This window comes from Danio rerio, chromosome 21 (assembly GCF_049306965.1).
Source record: "Danio rerio strain Tuebingen ecotype United States chromosome 21, GRCz12tu, whole genome shotgun sequence".
Taxonomy (NCBI): Eukaryota; Metazoa; Chordata; class Actinopteri; order Cypriniformes; family Danionidae; genus Danio; species Danio rerio.
In genome coordinates, this window is record NC_133196.1 from 2,427,579 (window position 1) to 2,442,500 (window position 14,922).

Consider the following 14,922-nt stretch of genomic DNA (forward strand, 5'->3'; position numbering starts at 1 on the left):
CAGATAAAATTTCAGGCACTTATGCGACCAAAACAATCGCAATTTCGAGCCCTGCAATTTCTAATTCAAGCACTTTGCCCAAAACCCAAGAACTTTTCTAACCTTGAAAACACTGTATTAAAAATTAAGCTTTTCCAGGGTTTCCAGCACCCGTAAGAACCCTGTATTATCTTTAGAAATAGTTTCAATCGTCCAATGTGCTGAAGAAAAAAAATTTCTTCATGAAACAGATAGGAGAAACAATAATACTGACTTCAACTGTACTTATTAAAAATAACTCCTTCTGATATCAAATATTTTACCATTTGCTTCAATAATCAGTACAGATTTCACAATATAAACCCCTGTGTCTGTCAGGAAGCATCTTCAGCTCACAGATGTGTGTGTGAGTGTGTGTTTGATCAGATCACAGTGTCGGCTCATCTTCTCAGCAGCTCTGGGAATGATAAACAGCCAGAATAACGCAATCATCCATCCAGAAACACCCTCATAATGGAGCGATTGGATTAAACACACACACGCGGCTTTATGAGAGCACGCAGCTAATGTAATCTCACACAATTAAAGATGAAAACCGCGTCGCCTGACCCGCGTCTGTAATGAAAATCTGACAGAGGAAATAAAGGCAGAGAATGGCAGAAATATTGGCCTGTCAGATCACGACAGCTCATGGAAAACAGCAACAGACAGCAAACACACACACACACACACACGTTCAAGAGAAATGAATGACTTGTGACTCGGTGTGCTTTAAAACTCATGAAGATGGGGGATTATATTGGAAAAACACTTTGGTAAACTTTAAAAATAATAACAAAACACTTTTAAAGCTTGTTGACATGGCAGCTTTTAAAAAAACGTTCAGTTCAAGAGTTCACACTTTAGCTGAGGATTGATTATACAGGGTTCTTGCACCATTTTAAAAGTAAAATTGAACGCTTTTTAAGACCTTTTTAAGACCTCAACAAATATAATTTAAGACCCAAAAATTATATAATTTCTTTGGAATAGGCTACTCATTTTAATGTTTTCGTTAGATTTAAATAAATTGTGCCTCGTCACAGTATGGATAACCCGCAGTACCTGCCTTTTGGGTGTCTGGTGGTGAAATGAAGCTGTTATAGCTGACTGTGAGGGGGCATCTGAACTAGAGCTGTAATCAGGCTATGAAAGGTAGGCCCGATAGAGCCCGAACCCGACAGGTACATTTTGATTGACAGCTTTTTAAAAGCCCGAACCTGTTTATAGCCCGACATTATCCAAATGTGCACATGCACACCTCTCTTTTGTCTTTTTTCATGATTGAGTTGTTTATATGCGTTAACATTACTTATCCATAACATAGGCTACAGGCCAAGTTGGAAAAAAAATAATAAGTCCTCTGTAACATCTTAACATCTCAACACTCTAAATAGGCCTGGGTACATACACTTAGGCCCCGTTTACACTAGTGCGTTTTAGTTTGAAAACGCATAAGTTTTGCTACGGTTAGGCCAACCGTCCACACTACGCCGGAGTTCTCGAGCGCAGAAAACGGAGCTTTTTGAAAACGCTGGAGAGGCCGTTTTCATTCTGAAACGCTGCTGCTCCGTCTCAGTGTGGATGATGGAAAACGGAGACATCTGAAAACGGAGGCGGGGCTGCAGACGTTCGCCTCTCTGATTGGGGCTTTTCCTGAATATTAAGTAGCCCACACACACAGTTCAGTCCTGCATTCTCTCCGTGTAAGTTCAGACTTCGCAAGTTTGATCAAGGCTGCATCTCTTCTTCTCAGTTTGATATGGAAAAGCAGACTATACCGAGGACACGGGTCAATCTTCACAGGGAACAGTGTACTTTATAACTTCATTCACATCACCTTGTCTTCGTTGTTTCACTTTCTCAACAATAAAATGTAAACATGATTTAAGGAACTGCCTATTTTCATTTTAATATTAGCAACTTAACATACAGCAGAAATGTTGAGGCGTCGTGCTGCATATATGAGCGTCATCTTCACTGTGTGGATATTTATAACAAAACGGAGCCGATAACAACTGCCTCCTTTCAGTTTCAGTGAAAATACGAAACGCACCCTCTCTTTTGCTGAATATCAGTTTTAATAATCGATAATGGCCATTATAAAAGTATGACATACAATAAGTTTATACATTATAGGAAATAAAGGCAAGCGATCAGTCAATATACAGAATGTACGTGGTTACATTAATCATTAACTTATCTTTGCGCTCAGCCAAAACACGTTACCTGAGAACAAGTAATAGATTCCAATGGCCAAAGTCAGGGAATATGTCGTTAGATAAAGACAACAAGATGAATGAAATATCACGTTTAATAAATATAGTGAGATTAGATCCAGCGGGAGATGCTTGATGAGCAGTCCGACTAGCAGAGCTCTCATCTGGGTATATGGGCTGCAGCGCTTGCCCGAGAGTGTGAGTGTGGTCACGTGATGTGCGTTTTCAGCGTTTTAGTGTGGACGGAGAGCTGTTCAGAAACGCTGGGTAAAACGCGAGTGTGGACGCGGATCGTTTTTATTCTAAAACACCGTTTTAAAACTAAAACGCACTACACTGTAAAAAGTGCTACACTCACAAAGTTGGTTCTATCTACTTTAAATAATTGCAATCTAGTTAATTTTATTTGTTTTATACCAAAAAAATAAAATTTGCTTCCTCTTTACTTAAAATATATCAGTTTTTATATAACTGTATATTTTAAATAAAACTAATGCAATTTATTTGAGTAGATTTTTGTACGTGGTTATTGTGTAGAATAAATGTTATAAAAGTGAGTTGACACAGACAATTTATTAGAGCAGCTGTCGATGTGGGCAGGTGTTCATAAAAAGTGATTTTAATAGTTTGGCGTGACTCCTTTTTCATTGCCCGGGATTTAGCAGGCAGACGCAGCTTCTGCAATGGTCGACATTAACTGCTCCCAGCAGCGGATCTGATTAACACGGTAAGTTGCAAATTTAGCCGAATGATAATTGTAAAGTCATGCAAAACTGCTGTCTTCGCTAGGCAGGTGAGGTTTTAGCTTTGTAAATTGTACTGTAGCCTCAGGTATGTTAACAGTTAGACTGCTCTCACATGGAAAGCTAAGTTGGCTAACGCTAACCAACGCTAGTTTATACTAACGATTAAAAGTGATATTATTGAGAAAAATAGTGAAAGTAGTTTTAAAACACTTAGTAGGTAAAACTAACGTTGCAGAACCGATTAACAAGGTCACTGGTGGGCGGTCGGGGTGTGGGGGTTCAGTTTGTTAGCGCTAACTTAGCTAAAGTTAGCTCACCTAAGTTATAGCAGCACATTAAGGATGGATATTAAATTCAGAAACGTATGCAACAGTTAAGTAGTTTGTGTTTAACGTAAGAGAAAGTATAACTTAAAGTTTGTGTTTTAGAGATTTAGTCCATAAGTTTTTTAATGCTGCATAGTGAATAAATTACAGATTTACAATTTATTTTAACTTAAATTACATTTACTACTGATGTTTACAGAACCATTTAAATTGTATGCACCTCATTCTAAAATGCATGTTCTTGGTCTTTAGATACCAAAGTGATTTTGTTACCTGTGGATCTTCAAACTTCACATCCAGGTAAGAAAAACATTAGATACAATTACAGCTATAATTATTTGCAGGTAAGTAAAACATTGGTAAAATTGCAAACAATAGTGGGCTCCATAGAATTAACTTACATTTGATATCTGAAGATTTTTTTTTATGTGTGCAACAGTAAAAACAGTATAAAAATATCCTAATGCAGTTTCTTATTATCTGTCAGTCTTTCAATAAAGCTAACTGATAACACTGAATCACTGAACTGTCATTTGCCAGTGACATTAAATTTGAAGAAAAAGTCAATTAAATGTAGCTTTAGCAAAAATTTAATGTAAACCTTAATGTAATGTGTAAAATGGCAATGTATTTATTTATTTATTTAATAAAATTTGTATTATGACGTGCAAAGTTTGGTGCAAAATGAAGATGACAATTAAATTATAGAATTTGTATTCTATAATTTTCTTATAGCCGTTTTCAAACAGTTTTAATATCTAAATTAAATACACATTCTTATGCTTTATAAGTTGCCAAAATAAACAAAAAAATGTAATACCTAAATTTTAACAATTCTGTGATTGACAGGAAACCACAATGACATGCACTGTTACACTGAGTAAAATCACAGTTTTCTTTAAAATTTGATAACTAAAAACACCTGGAATAATGTAATTACACAACCTCTATAACCTTTTTTTATTTTTTAAATAAAAGTTAGGTAATTTTAACTAAGGTAATTTTTACTGATAAACTAAGGTGTTTCATCCATGCATCATTCTCACTGGACTTTTGTAACTTCACTTGTAGTTATTTTCTATTTAGTATTTAGCTATTTAATGTTGTTTGGTAGCAACCACCTGAACTCCTGTTTCTTTTTGTCTCTACCAATAGAGTTGTGAGGAATCAGAGGTGCATGCGGCTGCCCACGGGAAAAATTTGCCATCAGCCCAACACAGTTTGGATTATCATAGGACTGTCAGAGGTTTGCCAAACCTGTCAAATGCATGATGGCTCCTGTTTGGACTTACCGATGTCCTCGACTTCAAGTATCCATCAAAACTGTATACATTTAAGATGTATTAGAGACTCTTTGTGGGACTGGACATTATGCATCCAAAATCTTCATCAAAATATGCAAATCTCCTCACTGAGTTGCCTTGGATGATTTCTCAATAGGATCTGGTATTATTAATGTTTTTATTTATGTATTGTGTACGTGTAGCCACATTAATGGCCTATTTTGTAGTCACTATTAAAAGGAACATTGATTGATATTGAATACATGTTATGGTCTTTAATCCATCTTCCCATTCTTATTTAATTGTTATTGACAGGAAAGTCTGTTTATCTGTGTTTACTAGTGTATATTGTGCTTACAATATAGAAACGCCGATTTATTTTCTGAGGTTACAGCCAGAAGTCAATTAAATTCGTTTTAAATGACATATGCATGGTTAATTTTATTTAGATCATTAAGTTCATAATACTTAATTAAAATGAGTACAGTCAACATATAGCAATGTATAAGTAAGTTAAGTTTAACAAAAAAAGTAAGTTTATCTGATTTGAGTAATTTTAGAAATATTATTTGGCTCAACTTAATTTTATTGCATTTGTTTTAAGCAATGTTTTAGTGTTTAAAATACTTAAAAAAGGCTGGAAGTTGAATCAACCTAAAACGTCCGATGCAACCACTTGCCTCACTTTTTATAAGTTAGATCTAAGTAACATTTTTTACAGTGTAGTGTAAACGGGGCCTTAACCTTTAAATTGGCCAACGCACCAATAAAAATAAGTCTTTCTTAGCAAATGAATTAAAATAAATGATAAATGATGACGGATATTTGGTAATAACGAAATTAAGATAAAGGCTCAGTGGGATTTGCTTTGCCACTTCTCTTCACAATAAGGCGATGGTGAAGCTGAATAATCAAACAATAACGCCAGCATTAGCCTGTATACTCTGACTACATTATGATTTTATTAATATTTAGTTATAATTTAAAATTCTTTACTCATCAAGATTATGCTGTGTGTTTTGTGGGGGAACATTATTGAATCCACTGTGAATGGCTTTAGTGCAGTCCTGCGCTCACTGAGCAGCACTGAACACCTTTTCTCTGCTGCTGCTACCGGCCGGGATGCACGACTGATCCGGCTAATTTAAGCATGTTTTGGGTTGGATTGTTTGTTCAACATCCGGCTGCTGCTTTCCTCCTTTCATGTGTTACTCGATGACTTTGAGCCCCATGGTCCCTAACGAAAAGGTCTTTTTGCAGAATTTACACGTTTCCTCTTTGCCACGTCGTTAGATTTACATTCTCCCATATTTGCATTTTGAACCTCACATCAACAACCGCATAATAACAGCACGCAGGTGCAGACCGACGTCAGCGTCTGTACTCTGTACCCGACCTACCGTAATAAGCTAATAAATCCCGGTGACTGTCATTTCTCTCCTGTTTCACATACTGAATTAATCAACTATTAGATGTTTTACGGTGGACCACTGTGCTCCCCTATCGTCATTAAGCAGACCGGCTGAAAATTTAATACCTACAGCCACTTTACGGTAAAATTTAAGACAATTGAAGACCTTAATTTCCCGGATTTTAATTTAAGACATTTTAAGGACCCGCGGGAACCCTGTTATAAAGCGAGTGTGGCATGCTGTACTGTCCAAACTCGGTCCTAGAGGGTTGATGTCCTGCAGATTTTAGCTTCAACTTCCTTCAACACAGCTGCAAGGATGTTTCTAGAAAGCCTAGTCAGAGCTTGATTAGCTAGCCCAGGTGTGTCTGATTGGGGTTGGAGCTAAACTTTGCAGGCCCTTTAGGACCGAGTTTGGACATGCCTGCTGTACTAGGAGAGAGCCTTGAGCTCAGAAGATCCTCGAGCCTGGGGCTCCCTCCAATTTGCAGGGTGAGAGGAGAGTTTGAGCTCAGGTAGGTCTTGAGATGCTTATTTATGGCTAATGATAATTTAGGAATTGTTATGAAGAGATACACTGCAGACTAGGAGCTCATCTATGAGTTTGGTCAAATCACTTATGTCGCAACTCTTTGGACAGTGGGAGGAAACTTAAACCAGTGACATTCTTGCTCTGAGGCAACAGTGCTAACCACTGAGCCCCGGTGCTGGGGCCCCGTTTACACTGCCAGTTAAATGTGACCCAATTCTGATTTTTTTGCTCATATGTGACACAGATCGGATCTGTTTTATGAGCGTGTAAACGAAAAAAAAAACGCATGCATTCTGATATTCAGAGATGGGTTTCAGGCCTCCTTCATATGTGGAAATAAATCAGATACAGATGGGATATGTGACAATGCGACTGCACATCTCGACATGCCAAAGTGTTTCTCTGTTTACATTGGAGTTGTTCACAATACTGATCCATCCACAGAGTTTGTAATGCAGTCAAATGTTTACAAACACAAGCGCAGCCGTTTTGTAGTCATCTCTGGTTGGTGATGTCAGAAGTTACCGCTATTTTGGTATGGATGTGTGAACGCTCTTTTCCGGTAAAATTCCGTAACGTCCTCGCTAGAGGTGTAAACCTATACTGGTCTCACGGTTCGGTTACGATTATCATACCTTCGATTCGGTTCAATTCGATATTTCGGTGCATTGACGATGCTTTCCATATACAGTGTTATATTTTAGAGGAGAGGCTATAACAAGCTGTCTGTCTAAACACACAGAGACACAGCACCACACTGTCTCTTATTCAAACACAAACATAGACAGCACCAAAGAAACAAACACACACACACGCACACACAGACATGCACACGCACACACTTAAGCCCTCGCAACAGGGAGAGCTCGCAAAGAGCAGAGCAGGAAAAAAAAAAGAAAAGAAAAAGAAAAAAATCAGCACTTTTCTGACGGTCCCTTGATGAGAGCTCCTCTCAGCGCGAGCTATCCCGGCTATAAACATATTGCGAGGGCTTAAATGGAGCAGTGCTCAAAGTGTGGAGCGAAAAAAAAGAAAGACAGCTGTGAAACATAACCAGCTTTGTCTTTCTGTAGGAAACACACTTTAGATCTTTTTAGGGTAAGAGGTTTTTGAGTTATTGCCGTCTGTAACTGAATGTGTGTCAAGAATATAAAAAAAAAAAAAAACAACTGAAGCGCGCTCCTTTCTGGCGGCCTCCTGGATATACAGCACCTTTAGCATTTGCCTATGGTGCCTATGCCACGGGCCGGCCCTGAGTTGGCTGAGTGTTGTAAATACTCGCGCTCACCTCCCTCGCGACAGAGCGCATAGGAGATAAATGACGTCACTACATAATAACTGGTTATGATTATTACTGAACCGATACCGAATTGTCCGCGTCTGCATCGCGGTGCACCAAAGAAACAATTAATTTTGACACCCCTAACCCTCGCCTGTGTGAACAGCGCTGTTTTGAATTTACGGGTAAAGTCGCTCCGGAAGTTTTCCGGATATTTACCGGTATCGCTGTGTGAAAGGGGCTAATATCTAGCCCACTGGAACATATTTAAATGGCATAAACTGTTCTATACATCATCTGCAAAAACAATACTGAAGAACGTCTGAATGCAGAATTATACAAAGACCTGAGGAGATTTCTCTGCATGGATGTCTATTCGCGCGTTTGCATTGACTTAACAGGTAAATCGCTCTTGCTTGACGCTCCTCCCGCGTCTGGAGTGAACACAGCATTAAGAGAAAAACTCAGCGCATTTCAAACTCCAGCTGATCAAATCATTATTAATCGGGTAAGAGACACTAAGTCGATCTCTCTCTTGTGTATGCTGTAATTAATCCATAGTAATCTGCTAGTGTTTGCTTTGGCTTTTTCAGGGTTAACTACTGTGATCTCCCGACTGCAACAGAGAAACACTGGGAAATCTCTGTAGACTGATGGCATTTCATGCTGTTCAGCTTTATAATCTTAAAATGTGAGCTAAATCAGCTGTTTTGTCACTTTAGACATTACGCTAGAGAATCATTCAAACACTAGCTCTAAAGTGAAGTTGGTAAATGAGCATTGGTTTCTGCTGTTCTGACGTCAGCTGCAGATGTGAACGAACGGCGGAAGAAAGTAGTTCCTCATATAAAAGAGTTTTTAGACTATCCGTGTTTGATTTTCCTTTTTATATACACGATTATGCCGTCAACATGGTGTATAAATGCAGTATCACATGAGTAGCAGTGCAATATGTCTGTATATCGGTACTGGTGGGACACTAAAACACTCGGCCTGCAGCCTCAAGCCAACACACGCCTCCCAGTAGTGCCGATGCACAGCCACATCACACTGCTACTCTTGTGATGTTGCTCATATATAAACTCTATATGAACTAAAACAACAATCACACAAGAAAGGCTGCTGAGGTAATGTGCTGCATTTGGAGATTCAGACAAAACACACACACACACACACACACACACACTCCCACTGAGTTTAATTAGTAAATGTAGAGAATGACTGAAGTCCGGCTGACCACTTCACAGATCACAGGAAGAACAGATGGCTGACCGGACACACACAAAACACACACACACACACACACACACACACACACACACACACACACATACACACACACCACACACACAAACCCATGCACAGAGAAGCAGACACTGACCCATTCTCGCACGCGCGCACGCACGCACGCACACACACACACACACACACACACACAAACACCTGTGTTTATATCAGTGTTGGTTTTACACCTGCTGCTGGTCATGTGATTGGCGATTGTGGAGAGCATTATGGGATGTGCATATGATCTGATCTGATGGCTGGATCCCCTGACGACGATTTCAGAGAGATTTGATCTCCAGAACTGTAAACAAGCTAAAATCAATCCTTCAATCAATTCAGCTGCGGACCCCCATCTAACTGTCTCCAGCACACACACACACACACACAAATAGACATGCACACACACAATGCACACAAATATACACACACACACAACATGCACACTAGCATACATGCAGCACACACAAGAACACATACACACCAACACAGGCATACACGCAGCACACACAAATAACTACACATCAGCACGCACACACAACAAGCACACATACACATCAATACACAATGCACACACACACACACACACACACACACACACACGCTTAACTTATACACATCAATACACAAGCATATACACAGCACAGAACACAAATATATACACATCAACGCATGCACACACACACACAAATATATACACAACGCATGCACACACAAATGCACAAATATATACTAAAAGCACACACACACGTACACATACACACATCAATACACACAATGCATACACACAAACACACACATACATACTTACATACATACACACAGGACACACAAATAAATACACATCAATACACACATACAGTACACGCAAGCACACATACATCAACACACAAGCATACACACAGAACACAAATATATACACATCAATGCACGCGCACGCACGCACACAAACACACACACACACACACACAAATATATACACAAGCATGCACACACACACAAATGCACAAATATACTCAACGCACACACACACACACAAACACACACATACATACACACAGGACACACAAATAAATACACATCAATACACACATACAGTACACGCAAGCACACATACATCAACACACAAGCATACACACAGAACACAAATATATACACATCAATGCACGCGCAAGCACGCACACAAACACACACACACACACACACACACACACACACAAATATATACACAAGCATGCACACACACAAATGCACAAATATACTCAACGCACACACACACACACACACACACACACAAAACAAGCACACATGTACACATCAATACACACAAATATATAAATGCACACATATACATATCGACACACACACATGCACATCAACACACACACACACAACATGCTCAAATATACTGATCAACACACAAGCATATACACAGAACACAAACACACATCAACCCATAAGCATACACACACTCACACAAAGATATATACAACACAACCACACACACACAAACTAAATGCACAAGCACAAATATATATGCATCAACACACTGTCTCACATATAAATTCACACACACACACACACACACACACACAGTCCCCCACACACACACACACACACACACACACACACACTCATGATGTGACTCCAGCTGTGTAATCACGGTCAGCTGAACTGCTGTTCATGATTTCTGGCCTGTACCGATCGATCACACAATCTCCAGCTCTACAGGGCAGCAGGGCTTCCCATCATGCACCTCTGCCCTGTGCCCTCTGGCAGACACCTGTGCACCAGGTGAGCCTCGCCCCCCCCCCCGCTCCACTTACCTGACACTTCCCCGTGCGCACGTCATACAGAGCCACTGACCCCTGACGAGCGCCCACAGCGATGCGGTAACTGCGCTCGCAATACGCCACCATATAAAACCTGCAGAGAGACAGATGGAAAACATCAGGAGAACACACACACACACACTCAATCACATACACACAGGCACACATACATAAACGCGCACACACACACACCGCTGAATGTGTAGTGTGCCCAGCTCACACTGCGTATCACTAAAGACAGGGCAAGAAAACAAACAGTACTTTAATCAACTTCTCTGCTAGTATATAAGCACACACTCACTGGCCACTTTATTAGGTACACCTGTCCAACTTCTCGTTAACACAAATTTCTAATCAGCCAATCACATGGCAGCAGCTCAATGCATTTAGGCGTGTAGACATGGTCAAGAAGAAGACGATCTGATGCTGTTCAAAGCGAGCATCAGAATGGGGAAGAAAGGGGATTTAAGTGACTTTGAACGTGTCATGGTTGTTGTGCAAGATAGGCTGCTCTGAGTATTTCAGAAACTGCTGATCTACTGGGATTTTCAGGCACAACCATCTCTAGGGTTTACAGAGAATGCTCCGACAAAGAGGAAATATCCAGTGAGCGGCAGTTCTGTGGGCGCAAATGCCTTGTTGATGCCAGAGGTCAGAGGAGAATGGCCAGACTGGTTCCAGCTGATAGAAAGACAACAGTAACTCAAATAAGCACTCGTTACAACCGAGCTCTGCAGAAGAGCATCTCTGAACACACAACACGTCCAACCTTGAGGAGGATGGGCTACAGCAGCAGAAGACCACACCGGGTGCCGCTCCTGTCAGAATTTGGCATCAACAACATGAAAGCATGAATCCATCCTGCCTTGTAACAGATTGAATCATCTCAGACTGGTTTCTTGAACATGACAATGAGTTCACTGTACTCAAATGGCCTCCACAGTCACCAGATCTCAATCCAACAGCGCACCTTTGGGATGTGGTGGAACGGGAGATTGGCATCATGGATGTGCAGCCGACAAATCTGCAGCAACTGTGTGATGCTATCATGTCAGTATGGAGCAAAATCTCTGAGGAATATTTCCAGTATCTTGTTGAATCGACGCCATGATGGATTAAGGCAGTTCTGAAGGCAAAAGAGGTCAAACCCGGTACTAGTAAGGTGTACCTAATAAAGTGGCCGGTGAGTGTGCACATATATATATATATATATATATATATATATATATATATATATATATATATATATATATATATATATATATATATATATAAAAAATTTACTTCATTTTTCTATAAAATTCATAAATAATTTGGTCATTTTAACTACTTTTCAACAAACAAAATTTTTTAAATACATTTTCCACAAATAAAGAATTAATTTACATCGAATAATAAAGTTTTTATAAACTCATTTACAAATAAATTAATTTTCAAGTTTTTTTTTAAATAGCTAATTAATTTATAACTATATTTCTCATTAATTTAAATAGCTTTAAATCACGTCATTATTTTTTCAAATTAGTGTTTAAGATATTTTTAAATGACTTGTTTTATACAAAAAGACTTTTTAAAATAAAGGTTTAACAAACATATATATATATATATATATATATTACAATATATTACTGCTAATATTTCATACTTCAGATACATTAGCTCCCAATCCATCACATATGAAAGGTGATGTTTGACCTTTAACCTCAGAGATCAATGAGCTGCTCCTTCATAACAACATCAGTGACGCTGATACAATCGCTCGGACTGAATTACAACTTTACTTATAAATATATATATTAGTATAATCATTATTTTATATTATAAAACGTATATTTTGTTTGTTTAAGAACACAAAAAAAATTCAATATACACAATATACATAGAGTAATTACATACTATGTTAATTCAAACTATAATAGCATATACAGAGTCCTCAAGTATTGAAAATCATATGTTCAGGTTGTACTGCACACGCACACACACATATACATGCACGCACGCACACACGGACGCACGCACGCACAAGCACACACACTGACCTGCAGATTGCTGGAAAACACTCAGACAGGCCTTTCTTCTTGACCAGAGAGCCTTCAATACAGTACATGATGATGTCCATCACCTGTGGAGAACACACACACACACACACACACACACACACATCAATCCACTGTTCTGTGCCTGGGTCATCAGCTGTGTGTAAGAGAATATGTGTGAGAATGTGAAAGTATGCTGCGTAAGTGTTTGGGAATATGCTATGTATGTGTGTGTGTGTGTGTGTGTGTGTGTGTGTGTGTGTGTGTGTGTGTGTGTGTGTGTGTGTGTGTACCTCCACCAGCAGATCCACCACGTCAGACGGCATCTTCTCGATGAGGATCTCGATGACTCTCAGGATCTCGGTCTTTGCGCGCGCGAGAGTGGTGGTGTGTATGTTCTGCTGAGACTGAGAGCCCTGAGACTGCATCGCTGTGTGTCTGTGCACCTGCAGAAACACACACACACACTTTAATGATACAAACATATTTATATTGATACACAAATTATTATTACTACAACATTTACAAAACCACCAGTTTAGCTTTCATCGTAATGTGTGTCGAATGTCCTGGACTATACCACTACACTTAATTTACAATTACTTCAAGAGTTCACACTCAGCTTATGAGTGATTATAAAGCGTGTTTGGCCGGGAGAGAGCCCTGAGCTCATAAGATGCTTGAGCCTGGGGCTCCCTCCCGTTTGCAAGTTGAGAGGGGAGTTTGAGCTTAGGCAGATCTGGAGAACTCCCCTGCTGTAGTAGCTAATAAACAGATAGTGATCGTTATTAGGAGATAACTACTGACTAGGAGCATGTCTATGGTGCTGATTTGGATTAGTCAATTAACCTAAGCTGCAGGTTTTTGGACAGTGAGAGGAAACCGGGGAACCCAGAGGAGCACCGGGAGAACGTGCAAACTCCTCACAGAAACGTCAGCTGGTTTAGTAAGGACTAGAACCAGTGATGTTGATGCTGACCACTATGCCACTGTGCCACCCATCTAGGAAAGGAGGAGGAGTAGGGGTGGAAGGGGGGACTCTTGGAAGAAGATGGCTGTTATATGGAACTTAGGGTATTTATAGTGGCTTAGGAATCGTCTGATTGGTCAGTTATAAATTGAATAATGCAGGACCGGCTGTGATCAATCATAAGCACGTGATCCTCTCCAAATTAGTTTATAAATAAACTTCACTTATTTACCAAAATGTAGGAAATATGTATATGTTTAAATACAAGACTCTGTATAAAATGATGAATAATTGTTTATTAAACCGGAATCATGTTATAAAACACAACCCCAAATCTGAAAAGGTATTGAAAACGCAAATAAAATAAATAATAAATTTACTTTGACTTGCATTTCATTTCAGACAGTACAACAAACATTCTTTCATGTGTTCCCCGAGATTTTGATTTTTGGTTCTTGCAACACATTTCAATTAAAGTAGCATCAGTAAAGCATTTAGCACTTTGTGATGTTGTCGTTCCTTTTCACAACACTTAAACGATGTTTAGGGACTGAAGACAGCAAGTGATGAAGTGTTCTTTAGGTCCCATTCTTCCTGCAAACAAGTCTTCAGGTGGCAAACGCTACAGGGTCTTCATTGGCGCTTTAAAATGCATCACACATTCTCTATTGGAGACAGGTCGGGACTGCAGGCAGGCCAGTCCAGTACCTGTGTCCTCTTCCTCTGCAGCAGGACTCTATAATGTGTGCAGAATGTGCTTTTGCATTGTCTTGGTCAAATATGACCGTACGGTACTGTACCACTAGAAACGGGCCATAATATATTCTTCTCCTGGTTTTTAAATCACTGAATGGCCTGGCTCCTACCTGTTAGACCTGTTGACTGAACATCAGCCTGGTCGGTCTCATCAGTCATCTAACCAGAGACTATTATGGCCCGTTTTCACTGAGTGGTACAGTACGGTTCAGTTTGGTACGCTTTTATGGCCG

General features: G+C 39.5%; 1 protein-coding gene and 1 long non-coding RNA gene across 3 annotated transcripts in view; one reads left to right on the forward strand and one right to left on the reverse strand.

The window, feature by feature from the left end:
• wdr7 (WD repeat domain 7) overlaps nt 1–14,922 on the reverse strand; it is a 191,620-nt gene that overhangs the window by 10,489 nt on the left and 166,209 nt on the right. For both annotated transcript variants that reach the window (XM_073935611.1, XM_073935610.1), the window contains 3 exons: nt 13,257–13,409; nt 12,967–13,049; nt 10,922–11,021 (listed from right to left, as the gene is read on the reverse strand). In XM_073935611.1, coding sequence (XP_073791712.1) covers nt 10,922–11,021; nt 12,967–13,049; nt 13,257–13,409 — 336 coding nt within the window. The remainder of the gene's footprint in view (nt 1–10,921; nt 11,022–12,966; nt 13,050–13,256; nt 13,410–14,922) is intronic.
• LOC137488772 (uncharacterized) lies at nt 2,867–4,852 on the forward strand. The gene is made up of 3 exons (XR_011007979.2): nt 2,867–2,964; nt 3,562–3,609; nt 4,465–4,852. It is a non-coding gene; the product is annotated as an uncharacterized lncRNA (long non-coding RNA).